The sequence below is a fragment of the Typopeltis vanoorti genome, chromosome 25 (assembly GCF_054136105.1).
Source record: "Typopeltis vanoorti isolate ZY-2024b chromosome 25, IOZ_Tvanoo_1.0, whole genome shotgun sequence".
Lineage (NCBI taxonomy): Eukaryota > Metazoa > Arthropoda > Arachnida > Uropygi > Thelyphonidae > Typopeltis > Typopeltis vanoorti.
In genome coordinates, this window is record NC_143573.1 from 29,609,663 (window position 1) to 29,626,677 (window position 17,015).

Sequence of the window (17,015 nt, forward strand, 5' to 3'; positions counted from 1 at the left end):
TATTTCAGACATTAAATATATTGTGTTAGGGTTAGAGACCACGAGATGGCGGCACATTTGAGCCGTCTCTCTTCACTGCGTACCGCTTAATTAGTGATAGCCTTGGGCCATCTGTCTCTGATTGGGTACCAGTGGAGATTGAACTGCCCACTCAGTCTCCAAAAGTTAGATAGGGCTAAATGGCCTCGCCTACTCCCGTATATACGGGAATAAAAAGGCGTTAGCTGATTTTTTTTTAATTTTATTTCCTTATTAAAATTCAACAAACATCATAATTAACAGTGCTTGTGTATTATTCTGGCAAGTGTACTCATTTCATAATCTTTGGTTGTCAGAAGAATGATCTCTATAAGTTCAATTCTATTCGGTGTCTAGAGGATATTTTTCTAGACCTTTTTCGGTAGAGGTTCTGTTTTTGATATTTCGGTATGCATTAGTTGGAAACTGGGATTTTAACCTCGTAACTCAGAAATATAGATTTTATTTCAGATAATAATAATATATTAGTTATGGTATAGGAACATGATATAGCGGAACAGGTGTCTACCGTGTTATGGTTAAAGTTTGTTTAAGGTTAAGCTCAACTTGACCTCGTTAAGGTTAAGGGAGTTGAGCTCATTTCTTTTGAGAATTAAAAGGTGCTGGAGGATTTAGTTTTGTTTCTTTGTAAATGCAGGCTATAATTAATAAAAGTAATTTATAAAGATTATATATTAAGATTATATGTTGATTAAATTTCAATAAAATGATTATTCAATTAAAATATGAATCTTAAAGCATACGCCCATGTTCTTGGTCTCCGTATTGCTTGATCGTCTTTGAATGGCGAAGGAATCTCGTGTGAAACGTGATGTCATCTCGCGTAGTGCTATCACGTTCATAAACTTCGTTTTCTTTACAAAATGTTAGTTTGATATCCTTGGGTAACAGATAGTAAAATTTTAATAAAATATCGCAGATGTAGCCTTCATTAGGCTTTTTTTTGATTCAATATGAAAAGATCATTATTGGTATTTTATAAATTATTCTAAAATAACGTTTAGAGGTTATACGAAATTTGTGCACAGTGCCAAAAGTAATTTACTGCGGTCTTGCTATTCTTTATTTAATATAATATAATTGAAGATTAGAAATAAATATATTTAAATGTAAATGTACTTACATTTTTAGCCATCAAAAGAAATACTATATATAATTTTTCTAACTTTTATGAAGTTTTATTCTTGTGTCACCCTCGCACGCAGCAGTGACGAATTCTAAGCCTCCGTATAGCTGCTTCAGCTTTGAGCAATCTGATTGTGCATTACCCCATCACAATGTCCTTAGTGCTATTTCAGTGTCCGGAATCACGCATTTAGTAGAATTAGATTTTCCGTTGGTGAAAATCAAACAAAAAAACTATATACGTTTTAAGCAGCTGTTTGATTGGAAAATTCTTGGGCACTTATAAGTTACTGAACCTTCATTGAAATATTCTTGGAGCCATTGCAGAAGATTTAACATTAGGCTTATTGGGTGTATTTCCAGAAGCATTACTAATAAGGGACACTGAAAATTATGCAGCGCATGAAAGTTCAAGGAAGTACGGGTAACTATGTTCTTAGTGTGTTTCGTTTCAGTCCTGTACTTTTTGCAGAGTATATAATATATTTTCTTTTGTGTTTCATACAATAAGTCGACTACACGTAATTAATATGAGATCATTCGATTAGTGTTAAGCTCATGCGAACTTTGTACGTTGTCCGTTAATATTTCTCAATGTTAGTTTCCATAGGGGAAGTTACATATTTTGGAATTCCAAGAGCTAATGGTTCGGTGATATCAAATCCTTATGATGGAGCTTTTTTTTCTTTTTTTTTTTCTAATCGCGAAATATGGGAATGTTAGATAAGTCCTAGCGAAACTTGAACATGATCGTTAATAAAAGGCATTTTGATTTTGTGATTAATGTAATAACCGACATTAATTCCAAAAACCTGGGGAAAGATAAATGAAATTAATTCTAGGAAACTCCTAATATTCTACTTACCAGTTATTTCTTATGATGCTTGAAAAGTGTAATGGTGCAAAACTGGTATACTTAGTTGTCTACATTATTTTTTCAGATTGTTTAAAACCTCTTAAACTTCAGGTATTTTTCAGAATATTGGCTATTTTCACAAATTCAGTAAATTTATAAGCTCGATCTTAGTCCAGTTTTTTATTTCTGTGTGTGTCCCGAAATTCTAACATCCGAAGTAACATAAATAGAGTAGCGAGTTCACTTTATTTTGGTTTCTTATTGTTTTATAATTGATTCATTTTGCAATGGATAAAAGAAAAACAACGTGTTATCTTTCTATTCTAGTAATATTCAAGATATTGTAATATTGTAACCCCACCACACACACCAGTTTATTTTGTTTATGTATCTCATAGAACAGCAAAAATACTAGTAATTTTTTTGTGATTATCAATCATTCCATGGCTCTATTGGTTACTGTTGGAAGTAGAATGTCAGTCACCAAATGTATCATTAATTTTTCACTTGATCAAATGACTACTTATGCTTCATAGAACAAATACATCTTGTAAATTTATTTTATTTTTCTGAGAAGTTGGTAAGTACAAGTCAGCTAGTAAACTTCATAAGTGCAAAATAATGAATGGTGATGCAAGTAGCCTCTTAAAAGAGCAATAGTGAATTAAAATTTCTATTATAAATTTTGGTTTGTGCTTCAGTTTAGTAGAAAGGCAAAAAATATTTTCCTGGATTAGCTTTGATCTTGCCAGCTGAGTTCATAAACATCAGCTCTAGAAAAATTTCATAATTGCTGAATTCTATTTTGGGCATAGTTATACAATTATATAGGTGTTATGGGGATAAGATGAACTTCCAGCTAGCAGCCAGTGAACTTTCAGTCCAGTAGCTTCTGTGTTAGCTTACAATTCTCTAAAAATCATTACTAGTTACTATATCTTTGTTGAAGCATTTGGGATAAACTACTTGTAATGCTAGTGTTTTGAGCATTTTAACCATAAAATGTAACACTAGTGCAAATCACTGCCAGTTTCTAGCATATATGCAAATATCTAGTGATAGCTCATTGATGCTGTAGATGTTCAGATATATTCAATGGATGGTTTGAATAAGAATTTAAAGAAAAACTAAGATGTGTAATTTTTGAAAATGAAAATGTTTTCTTATAAACCACATTTTTCAATTTAAGTAATATATGGTATGCAAAAAAAAAAGTATTTAACTTTGACACTCGTTTATTTTATAACATATATTGTAGTTATCCAGTACTGTTTTTTGGGCCATGCCATACTGTATATACCAACTCATCACGACTGGCTGATCCCCCCCCCCTGCAAATAGCACCTCACAAAAAATATTTTCTATGACAAATAGCTATGTGAAGTGTTACACAGACTGAGGGAGGTGGGGGGGCATTTTTGATATGTAAAAAAAGTGCACAGAAAGGTTGTAATGTACTGCATATTGATATTTCTGCAAAAATATCTTAATTCCATCATTGCGGTATATATTTGCAAACATGTTTATATATACTGCAGTCTTTTTTTTATTAATAAAAATGTTCTTCAGGCTTTTGGGATCCATAGTATCCTAATCTAACCTGATGTTTAAAGTCAATGCCATTGTTATTCAAGTTCACATATGATAAACAATATACGAATAGCATAGCGTATCAGTGTCAAAATTTTTTTTTCTTATCCAACCAGCTGGAGTATATAGAAACGGTAAAAGTTAGATGAAAGACAGCAGTGATACAAATGAAGAGAATGTAGGTATTACTTAAATGGTGCTAAGTTACAGGGATGATGTTTTAGGCCTTAAGTACCCAAATCAGGGCTTGACAAATTATGCCAAACATTACTTTCCATGCAAAAAATTGCCTAAGAGCCCTCTTTATTTTTCTTTTTTTTTTTTTAATGATATGTCCCTCTCCATGGATGAGTGTAGTTGTTGAGCCCTGCTCAAAGCTGTTTGCCTTTGGTCCTTTTCAGTACAAATGGTTCTTGGGTGTTCTGTTAATGAGGTAATTGTTACTGCATTTTTCTTAAGCAGGTGTTATTTCCTCCTCTGAAGCAGAACACAGTTCTCTACAACATCGAACTCTTATATCTGCAGAATCTGTACAATCTAACTGATGATAAAATAAATCTCTTAAACCTGTGATATAGGTAAAAAATACAACATAATAATGAAACCCTCACTTTGCAAGACATACATTTACATAGGAAAAGTGGATATTAAAGATCCAACATTATTTCAAAGCCGAATGCTTGTTGAAACTTATGAAAGTTTCTTTAAAAAAAATGACCTGAGAGCTTATAACAATGCAATCCTTGACATCAGAGTTGCCTTAGCTTGCACTACTTAAAAGAATGCAACCACTTCCCAAGTGCCCGCATGTTCGCCTTTTATCAGTGTTTTTTTAGGTTTTGCTGGCCTGACAGCTGTTTTGAATTGATTGGTTCGAAAGGCAGAAACCTTACGAGAGCAAAAACTCTCGCTCAATGGTAAAGAAATCAAATGTTAGAAAAACTTATATTTTCATGAAAAACTTATTCATAAGTGAACTCTCGGTCAGTGTGTAAAAGTAATTACTAAAGAAAGATCCATATGGCTTCATTTTGGCAATATAAAATTACATAGAAAAAGTGGATGTTAAAGATCAAACATTATTGCTTATGAAAGTTTCGTAAAGTTAGAAAAAGTGGATGTTAAAGATCCAACATTATTTAACTTTACGAAACTTTCATAAGCAATAATGTTTGATCTTTAACATCCACTTTTTCTATGTAATTTTACATTGCCAAAATGAAGCCATATGGCTCTTTCTTTCGTAATTGCATACATTCATTTTGGTTTGAAGAACTAAGAACTTTGAAGTTTTGAAGAACTTTTGTTTTGAGGAATCTAAACATAGGTAAAATATTATATTTTGGCCTTCACTTGGTTCTTGTGCATTTCTTTTGTTGAAAGCAACAATGTATATGTCTAAGGAAATGGGAATCTACCAATCATACTAGCTGAATTATTATTATTATTGTTATGTGACACTTCCTGGGAGATCAAGGACTCGTTGTGGGAGGACACATTACTTCACTACGCGCAACTTGCCCTCTCTGCTTAATTCTACAACTACACGACATTACATTACATTACAATTAATACACAATGCTATCTACTGTCCACCACCACAGATAGTATTTCTTATCTGTAAATTGTGTGTTCTCATGTCTGATTTGCCTGTACATGGAATGAAAAACCTGAATTTCTGGAAAGAAAAACCTTGCTGTCTCCATGCAAGATCAGTAATTCACCTTCAGTTGACCCATATGAAGATTCCTTTCATGGCAAGAATTGAATTCAGGTCTTTTCTAATTAAAGAGTGCAATGTCCCATTATTCTTCCAGTTGTGCTATGGAGGATTGATCTGCAGATTAAAAAAAAGAAAAAAGGAAGAGATTGAAAAATCACATGCTCTTTCCATGTTCAGTGGACTAATCAAAATATTGCAACTGACAATGAATTTATAAACTATTTTTACAATAATTAATCTGTGCAACAGATTCTGTAAATTAATAAGGATAATTTGACTGTGCTTCATCAGGAGGATTGGACCATCTGGAATGAAATGAATAGCATGTAAGTGCTGTGATTAAGATGCCACTGATGCCTGTGATTCTAATAGTTAAAATTTTTTTTCCTATTAAATGCATAAGTATTTTAATTTTTCATAATTTAAGAGAAAACTTCTTATTTTAAATTAATTTTTTTATTATAATGCTGAAAATGTTCACTTAAAAACATCAGGATTTGATATAGCAGCTTGGACTCATATAATAAGATTAATTGTTATAAGGTTAAATGAAGTTTTAAGGTGAGTTGCTCATGACCTTTTACATTAAAAAGATGAATTATATCAAATTTGCTTGTATAAAAAATGACCTTAATGAATCCTTTATCAAGAAAGCCTTTAACAGCTTTAGGCCATCTCTCTTTAGATCTGAATATTCTAAATGATATCTTCAGATCTAGAGAGAGAGATGACCTAAAGCTGTTAAAGGCTTTCTTGATAAAGGATTCATTAAAGCCATTTTTCATACAAGCAGATTTGATATAATATTCCACTTCATTATATATTAAAGGAATTTCTGAATGTATTGCTAAAGTTCTAAAATCTCTTAATGTTGCAGTATCCTTTCATCCTGTTGGGAGGATTTCTACCTTCCTTTCTACACCTACAGACAAGCTTTCTTGACTCAGTCTTCTAGGTGTCTACCCAGATCTCTTGCTTGTGTGGTTTGTCTTTGAACAGTGTGGCAAATTTGCAGCCATCTGTTGTGAAGAACATATATCTAGTATACTGAACCTGAGTAGTCTGGCCTAACAGAACATGCCATTTTGGAAGAAACTTTTTCTAAAAGTAGATTCTTTATAGAGCGGTTATATAAGGAGAGCTGTAAGGCCTTTCTACTCTGACCAAACTTAAACAGATCTTGATGGCCTTCAGTTATCCCCTTTATGGGAAATGTTATATTGGTTTTCTCCAAATTCCTGATTATTATTTTATTAAAAACCTTTTTTTTTAATAATCGGAATTTATTGACATCTGTTGTTCTACTGATGCAGTTGTGTCACTTTTTGAAATTGATTCTTTTACTCTAATTTATTTTATGTTCCATTGTTATTGTACTGGAGATGTCTGTGATACTTAGGTGAAAATTTTGTAGCTAATAAATTTATTTCAGTCTTTCAAGTTTCTGTCTTTAATTTTTCAAAATAGCCAGCAGTATTTATTTAGTCATAGCAAGCATTCTGACTAAATCCACCCACCCTCAAAAGCAGCATTCCACAAAAAGAAATCAGTTTTTTTAAAAAAAAAGCTATAACTTAGCATACAGATAATGCCACTATTATAATAAAATACGATAGAAAAGTTTGATCTTATAAAAGATCATTCTGGTTACCAAATTATGAAATTCCTAGTAATTCCCTGATGGGGAGATCCTAAATTGCTTCAAAAATTCACTAGCCTGATACTTCTTATGTCATAGTAAATAATATAGGCTGTCCTACATACAAACTTACCAAGCAGTTAAGTTTCATTTTCTCCCTTACAGGTAACTGAGGAAGCTGTAATCACTAAAATTTTTGCATAAGTGTTGTGGACATCCTCAGTGCAGTAACAACAATGGAGCACAAAATAAATTCTTTTCCTCTTTTATAAAAAAAAATTCTGTTAATTTTAAAACTATTAAAAAACCACATGCTTAAAAATTCAGATGATTAGCGTCTATTTACTGTTGTCCTTGTGATGGAGAGCCTTGATTTCATTGTCTGATTCCCTCACAATACTCTAAAATCCACTTCACAACAGAACAAGATTCAAATAGCCAACCTACAAGAAGTCATTATAAGCTGGGGAGGCTGCTTTGGACTTGACAGCAAAAATGAAACACTCCTCATACTTTGATAAGTATGACTGCATTAATATACCAAAAATCTGGAAGACATCAGTTTAAGCCTGGCTCAACACTAGTAAGCATATTATTATCCACCAGTAGGGCATGCCAAAGTTAGGATTCTATTTTTTTTTCTAATATCTCTTGCAATTTTAATTATTACTCTACACAGTCACTTATTAGAAGTAAACTATATGTGATGATGGTAGTTTCAAAAAAACAGCAAAATATTAGCATCTAAATAAATAAGAATATATTTATTCTTATATATTTTCATCTCGCAGAGCAGGCAGATCTGCAAAAGAAAACACATGTAATTAACAGACAGCAGTGGCTTTAGCCCTAGTTGCAATCTGTAATTTACAATCCATTCCAGCAGGCATAGCGTATTCAGACTATATTCAGATTTCACACAACACTGTAGTCATTACTTAATTTGTGTATGGGATGCTTAGTATTACACTACTGCACAACTATTCCAGATGATAATCCTCATCATTCTCCCAAAACCCTGGACATTTTCTTAAGTAGCTCTCCCTCCAAATATACTGTTGTAATCTTTACTCTTAGCAAGTTTGACCATATTCTCCCGGTCATTTTCAGCCTTGCTTCCTGTGGCACTATACTTGTGCCAATTGAGATGAACTTCAGGATTTCTATGCCTTGTTTTTATGGTCTGATTACTTTTTCCACTTTTCTGATTTAGCACCTGCTCTGATCTCATAACAAATTATTCTTGCTAGGATGAGTGCTTTTATCCCTCACTTTATTCAAAATCTTCAACCCTTGTCCAAACCATGGTTTTCCGATAATTGTGCTAAAGCAGTCCAAACCAAAAATTCAGCATATGCCCAATGGCTTGAATCAAAAACTCCAGTCCTTCACTCAATTTATACTAGTTTGTAACAACTGAAAAAAGAAAAAAAAATCTAAAGCTGACTTTATAAGGGTCAAATGCTAGTCTTCAAATGGCAGTTGAGCCATCTGCTCTCTAACAAAGGCTGTGGGATGCAACCTTCTGTCCTTCCTCATTTTCACCTCCTACATCCTGGGCATCAGTTTTTTCCCTCTAACATCTTGTATAGATGACCAAGGCAGATCTCTTCCCACTATTCTGCAAACTGCTCATAGTATGCCTTTTCTTAAATTTCATCAGAAGGACATAAAAAAATACTGAGTTGTCTTGATACCAATAAGTCTTCAGTCCCTGATGGCATTCCTCCAGTTGTATTAAGAGCTCTGGAACTTATACCCATATTGTGCTATCTCTTCAAACTGTCATACTCGTCTGGCATCTGAATAACAGGAGATAAGTCAATAGTCAAATTATCATGCTGTTGCTCTAACATCAGTACGCTCAAAAATAATGGAAAAAGTCAACAGCCAGCTGCTTCACTACTTGGAGACTCACCAGTTACTTAGTAAACATCACTATGGATTCTGTCATTCTTGTTCCATAGCAGACTTCCTGGTTAACCTTACTCACCTTTGGACACAAACCAGGAAAAGGTTGGAGAAACTCGAGTGGTGGCCCTTGATATTTCCGAGTCATTTCATCAAGTCTGACATTGTGGCCTTCTTACCAAACTACCATCTTATGGTATTCCTCCATCCCTTTTGTAAATGGACTGTCAGTTTCCTTATTGACAGTCCATTTAGAAAGTAAAAACTCAGTGGTTCATTTCCAGTGAATGACTAATAAAGGAAATGACTTTGTTCAGTCATTGTGGGTGTACCTCGGGGCCCTGTGCTTTCACACATGCTCTTCCACATATGCATCAGCGATCTTCTCTTTCAGGCATCCGATCCTGTTCACAGCTTTGCTGATGATAGCACTCTCTATTCTTTTTCATTTCCTAAATCTTGTTACTGCTCAAGTAATTTGCACTTCAAGATTTTCTTTAACCATTCTCAAGTGCAGTGAGGACTTGGTGAATTTTAATGCCACCAGAATGCAATCTGGTCTAATTTCATGGAAGAAACACTGTGCTTCACTCTCTCTCACTTTTGATAATATCCTGCTCACCATCCAGGATCAGGTTTCTCTTTGGCTGACTTTAACATCTTGCCTATCATGGTGCAATTGTATTAGATCCATAGCCTCTACTGCCTCAAAAAAAAAAAAAAAAAAAAAAAAAAACTTGGTATTCTTTTTTTTTTTTTTTTTTTGTTCTAAGCAAACAAACAGAAAATATTTAGCTGCTCAACTCTTGACACTTTATAAGCTCAAATCTGCCCAACCTTAAAATATTGTTTGCACATTTGGGATGGTGCATCTAGGACCTCTGTCAGAATGCTTAATCATCTTCTGAAGAAAGTAATCTGTTTAATTAGTGACTCCCCCACTGTCTTCAGTCACTTTGTCATAGCACTGTGCTGTGCCATTGTCTTTTCTAAATGTATTTCAATGGGCTTTGCTCTGCTGAACTAGCCATTATCATTCCTACGCTTTCTTATGTATGATCATGAGCAGCTGCAGGTGTCAAACCAATATAAAGTTAATTTCCAAACTAATTGAACCAATTTCTCATCCTCCATTCTTTCTACATCTGCTCTTTGGACTTCCCCGTAATGTTTTTACCATTGATTACAACTCTCAGGTCTTTAGGAAACACATCAACAAATTCCTCTCTTTTAACCACTTGCCTGCACAAGGCACTGTTGTATCATAGGTCTTAGATCTCTCGTGTGTGTGTGGGGATGATATTAACAAAAAAAAAAAATTAAGCACAGGTGATGCTAATGGCAGTGTTGCAAACACTACTCCAGTAATGAACTATTCCCTCTAATGACGTGAAAAGTTAGCTTAACACTGTCTGTAAATGTGAAGCATATTTAGCATTTTCTCTCATTTACATACAAAAAATACTGCTGGTGATGGGCGGTGGATGACATTGATTGTAGTTGCATGTGGTAAGCATACAATGAGTCCTTGGATTCCTTAGAAGTGTCACGTAATAATAATCTCTCATCTGGCCTTTTATGTTGAAGAATTATGGGTGCATTCCCTATGTAAAAAAAAAATGCCAGGGTTTTTTTCATAGCAAATTAATTTGTAGATTAGTAATTTTTTTTAACATGCCTATCATACATGCAAGATGGTAAAATTTCTCATGTCTTCATATTTTAGCAAAATTTTCATTTCATCTACGTCAGCAGGTCACTTTTGACGTAGATGTTTTTGTACTCGCAACAAAAAGTTAATCGTTTAAGGATTTTTAGACCTCCCCATTTATAATTTATTGCAATAATTAAACTGAGAAAATAAACCAAAAAAAGTAATAATTTTAGAGCAAAATCAGTGTCTGGAAGCAATTCCACTTTCAATTCGTGCACAAGACAGGAATTGTTCCTTTTTCATAAATAATGTTCACAGATTAAACCTTCAAATAACTATTGGAATAATTTGTCTCAATTTAATAAATTAATATGCTTTAGGACCTAGTGTTCAGATTGATGCATAAGCTAAAGCGTATTTCAGATAATGTGTTGGGCTAGTCTGATTGGCTGAATAAATAACATCTCCACTCTACAACCAACAGAGTTTGAATTCCACTGTGGAATGGATATTTGTTAGTCTTCAGATAGGAGTTAGTTTTCATCATCTGGTTGGTAATACTACTCTGCTTAATAGAAAACCTGAAGAACTTGAAAAAAAAATAGCCATAATGATTGTTAAATTTGTTTTCCAAACTATCACACAGATTTTAGATGATGATTAAAATTTTATTATTAATTAATGATGCTGTTTAATTATTACAATAAATATGATGTTTGTTATTTTATACATCAGTTTGATTCTCTTAAATGTAATAGGATAAGATTATGACTAATATAACTATAAATCAAATAGAATTAAACAGCCACACGTAGAGATGCTTTTATTATACTTAACTGCTTGGTTGATAAAAATAGAAAATAAATCGCTAGCCCAACCACAGTGGAAAATGTACTCTATAGTAAATTTTCCACTGGTTGGGCTAGCGATTTTTTATAACCTTTTGTGGGTGAGAACCATAATTTAAAAAAAAAAAAAAAACATCACCATAAAGAAGGGTTTTATCATTTACATTTATACAAAGTGGCTAATAATGCTGAGTAAACCATTTCAACAAATGGTTTTAAAAAAACTTATCAGGATTGTAGTTATTCCTCTCCAGCTTAAGTTAGAGCTGAAGGTAGTGGAATATATTTAAAGGAAACAATTATTGATTTGTAATTAATATTTGTGAAGTGTATATCAAAATTTTAAAGTATTGTGTGCTGGTAAACACACCTGACCTCTTAAGTTAATAAAGAATTATGCGTGCATTACAGTGTATTTACTGGCAGTCAGTGCTTGTATAAGTACTCATTATATGGTATGACAAATGTTTAAAATTTGAGACAGAAGAAAAAAACATATTTTTATGTAAAATTTTCACCTAAGTATCGAAGACATTGTATTCAATTATACAATTAAATTGCAAATAACATAAGTATTTTAAAAAGTGCAATCATAGCATATGACAAATGGTCAATAAATTCCTAATTAAAAATTATATATACATATATAAGAAAATAATAAATTAGGAATTTATAGAAGATATAATATTTCCCATAAAGGAGATAACCGAAGGTCATCAGATATGTTTCAATTTGGACGGTGTAGAAAAGTCTCGCAGCTCTCTTTGTATAAATGTTCCATAAGAAATCTACTCTTGTGCAGGAGCTTGCTTTTCTTACAGAATACTCTGTTAGAGATGGCATTTGCTCACTAAGCCAAATTGCTCACGTTGATGGTACTGGATATAAGATTGATGTTCTTCTCAGTAGATAGCCACAGATCTACCTGATTGTAAGAAGTATGATAAGCCACAGATGCTCCTGCATCTTGCTGCTAGATAACTAGAAAGTTGAGTGGAGGAAGTTTATCTTTAGGTGAAGAAAGGAAGTTTGAAATGTTCCTGACAGGAAAAGGACACCACAATGCTGAGAGGCCTTAGAACTTTTGCAATGCATTCAGGTATTCATTTAACATAAGGAAGAGGAATCTGAAAAATTTCTTCCTGAGATCTAGAGACTAGGAGTCTGTTAAATGCTATGTTGATTTAAAAAAAAAACCATTTTTTTAGAGACAGATTTGATATAATTTTTGGTCTAAAAGTCCTTGATAAACAAAGTATAAGCATAAATTGAAAGCCAAACTGCTATTTTTCTGGCATCTTTAATAATAATTAAGGGGATACAAAACCCTTGTTGTTCAACTGCCAGTAAGCAAAACTCTAAGATCGAGAACTACGAATCTATGAGTTTCATATATATACTGAAAAACTATCGGCGAATCCAAGTGTAAATGACCACTTGGTAGTACAACACCAAGGCACCTCGAAGCAGATGTGGAGCAAGCTCCCTCACTATCCTTGATATTTTTTCATAATGTAAAAACACAGCCCCTAGGGGATGTAATACTGTAATTACATTATTAGGAGAGGTCACTACCCAGACCGGTTTCAACCTTTTTTGAGGTCTCATCAGTGAGTAGGTAGACCTGGAAGATAACAAGGTATAAGCATGATGTAACAAGGTCTTAATGGTTCCAATTTTTTGTCATTGGTGCTGATAAGAAGCATGGATATAAGTCAGTCTGCATTTCGAGATTTACAAACTGCCTAGTGGCAGTTTGTAAATCTCGAAATGACGAAGAAATAAATGTAGAGGCTAGTTGACTGCTTTCCCCCGTCTAAAGTGAACTGAATTCTAGGATGAATTGTTCTTATTTTTGAGACAGTTTTAAATTGGAAGTTGAGCCATATCATTTTGCAAAATCAGTAATACCCCGACTTACGCGAATACGGAGTTACGCAGTATTCCCATCATGCCTCACCACTAGTCGTATCTTTCCGTGCTGGCTGCATTCGCCAGTGTCGCACATGCTGTGAACAAGCACTGACGTGTTTCGTGCGGTCTCCATTCATACACAAGAAGCAAGTCCGAATATTCCCAATAAGCAAGAAGCATTGTCCAAAAGAAGCAAGTCCGAATCTTCTACAGCTAGCAAGAAAAGAAAAACATTGATTTTGGAAACAAAACTCAACGTTATTAAGGATTTTGAAGGGGGAATGAAAATGTGTGAGCTATCAAAGGAGTTTGATCTACAGGAATCCACAGTAAGAACAATCATGAAAGAGAAAGAAAGAATTATCGCTGCTGTGAAAAATGTCCAATCATTGAATTCAAGCATAATTTGTAAACGTCATGGGATTATTGGTGAGATGGAAACGATGCTTAAATTATGGCGTGATAATCAAGTGAGAGTAAAAAATTGCCCAGTTGATCAAACGATGATATGTAGCCAAGCTGATTTTTGAGAGGCTAAAAGTAGAAGCTGGAGAAGCGGCCAAAGAAGAAAATTTCGTGGCCAGTAATGGTTGGTTCAACCGATTTAAAAATCGCTGTAACTGGCAAGCGCTGATAATGAGACTTCGTCTGCTTTTCCTGAGACACTTAAGGCTATCATCGAGGAAGGTAGCTATAGCAGTCAAACCATATTTAATGTAGATGAGACTGGCTTATTCTGGAAAAAGATGCCTAAGAGAACTTTCATCGCACGTGAAGAAAAAACATTTCCTGGCTTTAAGGCTTCCAAAGACCGGTTGACAGTAATGCTTGGTGGAAATGCAGCTGGTGATTGCAAGTTAAAACCTCTCTTAATTTATCGCTCTGAAAATCCAAGAGCTCTGAAAAAAAAAATCTAAACCTGGCTTGCCAGTGATTTGGAAGTCAAATTCTAAAGCTTGGGTGACAGCTTCTATTTTTGAAGACTGGTTTGGTCACCATTTCATACCTGAAGTTGAACGTTATTGCCAGTTTTAAAAAATTCCGTTTAAAATTATGCTCATTATTGATAATGCACCTGGTCACCCTCCTGCAACTTGAATTGATTTTGATCCACGTGTAAAAGTTGTTTTCTTTCCTCCAAATACAATCAGCTTACTTCAACCGATGGACCAAGGAGTTATCAAACATTCAAAGCTTACTACGTGCGGCATTTGTTTGCAAGTCTGAATGAAGCTATGAGGCAAAATGAGCAACTGTCTGTTAAAGAGTTTTGGAAACAGTTTAATGTTTTAGATGCTGTAAGGATTATCGGAGATTCTTGGGGGGAAATTTCCCAAAAAAACTTGAATGGTGTCTGGAAAAAACTTTGTCCATCCTTTTTTAAATGCGAAACAAAAATGTTGCCAGAAACTGATCAAGTTGCTGAGGCAATAGAAGAAGTTGTCAACCTTGCCAGGCAATTAGATTTAGAAGTTGACAGTGAAAATGTCAGCGAGCTGTTAGACTCACATAACAAGGAGCTTACAATTGACAAGCTCATAGAGATGCGTAAGCAAAGCGCTACTGAAGAGAACGAAACCTCGGATCCAGTTTTACCAGGAAAGCACATGACAATTGCAAAATTTACAGGTCTCATCTTAATTTAAGAAAGGTTTACAGATTTTGGAGGACATAGATTCTAACCAGGAATGAATTGTAGCCACAAGGCAAGGAATGAAAAAAAAAAAAAAAAACCACTGGCTTGCTATGAAGAAATTTTGCGTGACAAGAAAAAGACATTATGCCGTTAGATGAATCTATTAGATTTTATGAAACCATTGACATCGAAATAACTTTTTTTATGTACGAAAAACTACAATTATGAATACTGTATATTTCTTAAAAATTATAGGTGTTTTTGTAAACCTTTGGTCCCAATTGTATGTTTGTATATATAAGTTACATGCAAAATTATCCCCTGAGTTACGCGAATTCGATTTGCGCGCTTTTCGTTGGTCCCACCTACCGCGTAACTTCAGACTATCACTGTATATCATCAGCATATCTATACCATACTAAGTTTAAAAGAAATGTCATTAAATATACTATCTTCACAATGCTCCATAAAGTAGTTGGCAAGCATAGGAGAAACAGTACTGTACCTTCAATTAAAAAAAAACAAAAAAAACTGAATATAATTAATCAGACTGATATAATTTAGCCTGGATACTAAAATAACCAGAATGGATAAGTCAGAGTTTGAGGTCTGGAGGCAAATGTTATTAAAGTAAATTAACATTATCTGTCAAATGAATGTTAGCAAACAGATGTTTTGGCTAGACTAATAGTATCTGAAGAGCCTAAAGGAGGATCATAAATTTTATTTTAAATCCGAAGAGTTAATGTGTGAAGCTGATTTTCTAGTGAAGGTATTTATAACGTAGATAGGTACTTAGAAACCTTATATGTAGGGTGGGCAGTGCAATCCACTACAGGTCTTAATGGAACACGAAGCTTATGGATCTTTGGAAGACTATGGTCGAGCATAAATGATCCTGATTTTTTTACCTTTAATTCTTCATTCCAACTGGAGTTATCAGTTTATTAACCTCCCAACCGGCTGGTGTGGATGAAATAGTCGGCTCTCCCTAGCTTTTTTCATGGATCAAAACTTCCTCAGCATTGTCTTTTATCATGCCATTACCTTCCTCCGCCGTTAATCTCGTTACGGCTATTCTATAGCCATTAGTGGATTAACTGTTGCTGAGTGACCTTTGTGTCCCCCCTGTCTTTACGTCTATTGTGTTGCTTAGAATTTCATTTACTGTCCTAAGTTATTTGACCTTTCTTGCCTCTAAAATGATTTATTGTGTCTCTTCCCAAAAATTGAAACGAATTTCACATATGCGAAAAAAATCAATCCTGAAATGACCACTGATCAACTTTTGCCATGAATCTATTTAGTGATAGTAAATTTTGTGTATTTTATTCTACAAATCAGTGCACTGGAAGAGTTGCACTGATTGTTCTTTCACTTTACATATAATAATTGAATAATTTTTTTTCGAATTTCAGAATTTCCAAATGTTTGCTTTGAAAATGTTATGTCAAATATTTATATTTTTAAACAATATTTATTGAAATAAATATGTCCTTTTGCTTTCGTTTCTAGCCAAATAGCATTATATGGATCATCGCATTTCAGTTTTAGAAACGATTTTTTGTTATTCATAAAGACAAAATAAAAAAAAAATGTTAAAATGCTAAATTGCATTACTCGGTTTCCAATTGTGTGTCTTTTTGGTATCAAAAATTTATATCCAATGATATTTTAGCAGTGATTCTTCGTCTTTTATTTATTTATTTGTATTATGCATATTACGATAATATCTAGTGCATATCCTCGTAGATATGTTGAAAATATAATGTGAAAAATATCATATACGGAATGATTCAAAATTTTTGCTCATTTTGAAGATTTTCTGATGCTTCCCCCCCACCTCCTTATCCTCTCCTGGAACTCAATTGCATAACTACTCTAAATTTCTATACAGGTTTGAAAGCTTTTCTAGACAGCATTCAAAATCAATTACTTCATTTTACCATTTTGACAAAAGATATACGGCAATCAGATTGTACTGTGAAGCTTCTAATTCTGTTCTATTTATTTGCAATCTAAAACCAGCTGTTCTACTGTCCGTTGAAATTATGTGAAATTTTAGAAATAATATGCTATA

At 33.7% G+C, this 17,015-nt stretch overlaps 1 protein-coding gene across 2 annotated transcripts in view; it reads left to right on the forward strand.

Moving 5' to 3' along the window:
• The first annotated feature begins 1,246 nt into the window (after positions 1–1,246).
• Positions 1,247–17,015, forward strand: part of LOC150092628 (YTH domain-containing family protein 2-like) — a 145,467-nt gene continuing 129,698 nt past the window's right edge. Inside the window, exon 1 of one of the 2 annotated variants that reach the window (XM_090414630.1) lies at positions 1,247–1,588. In XM_090414630.1, the coding sequence (XP_090270756.1) occupies positions 1,558–1,588 (31 nt within the window). In that variant the 5' untranslated portion in view covers positions 1,247–1,557. The remainder of the gene's footprint in view (positions 1,589–17,015) is intronic. The other variant, XM_090414631.1, reaches the window with a different exon arrangement.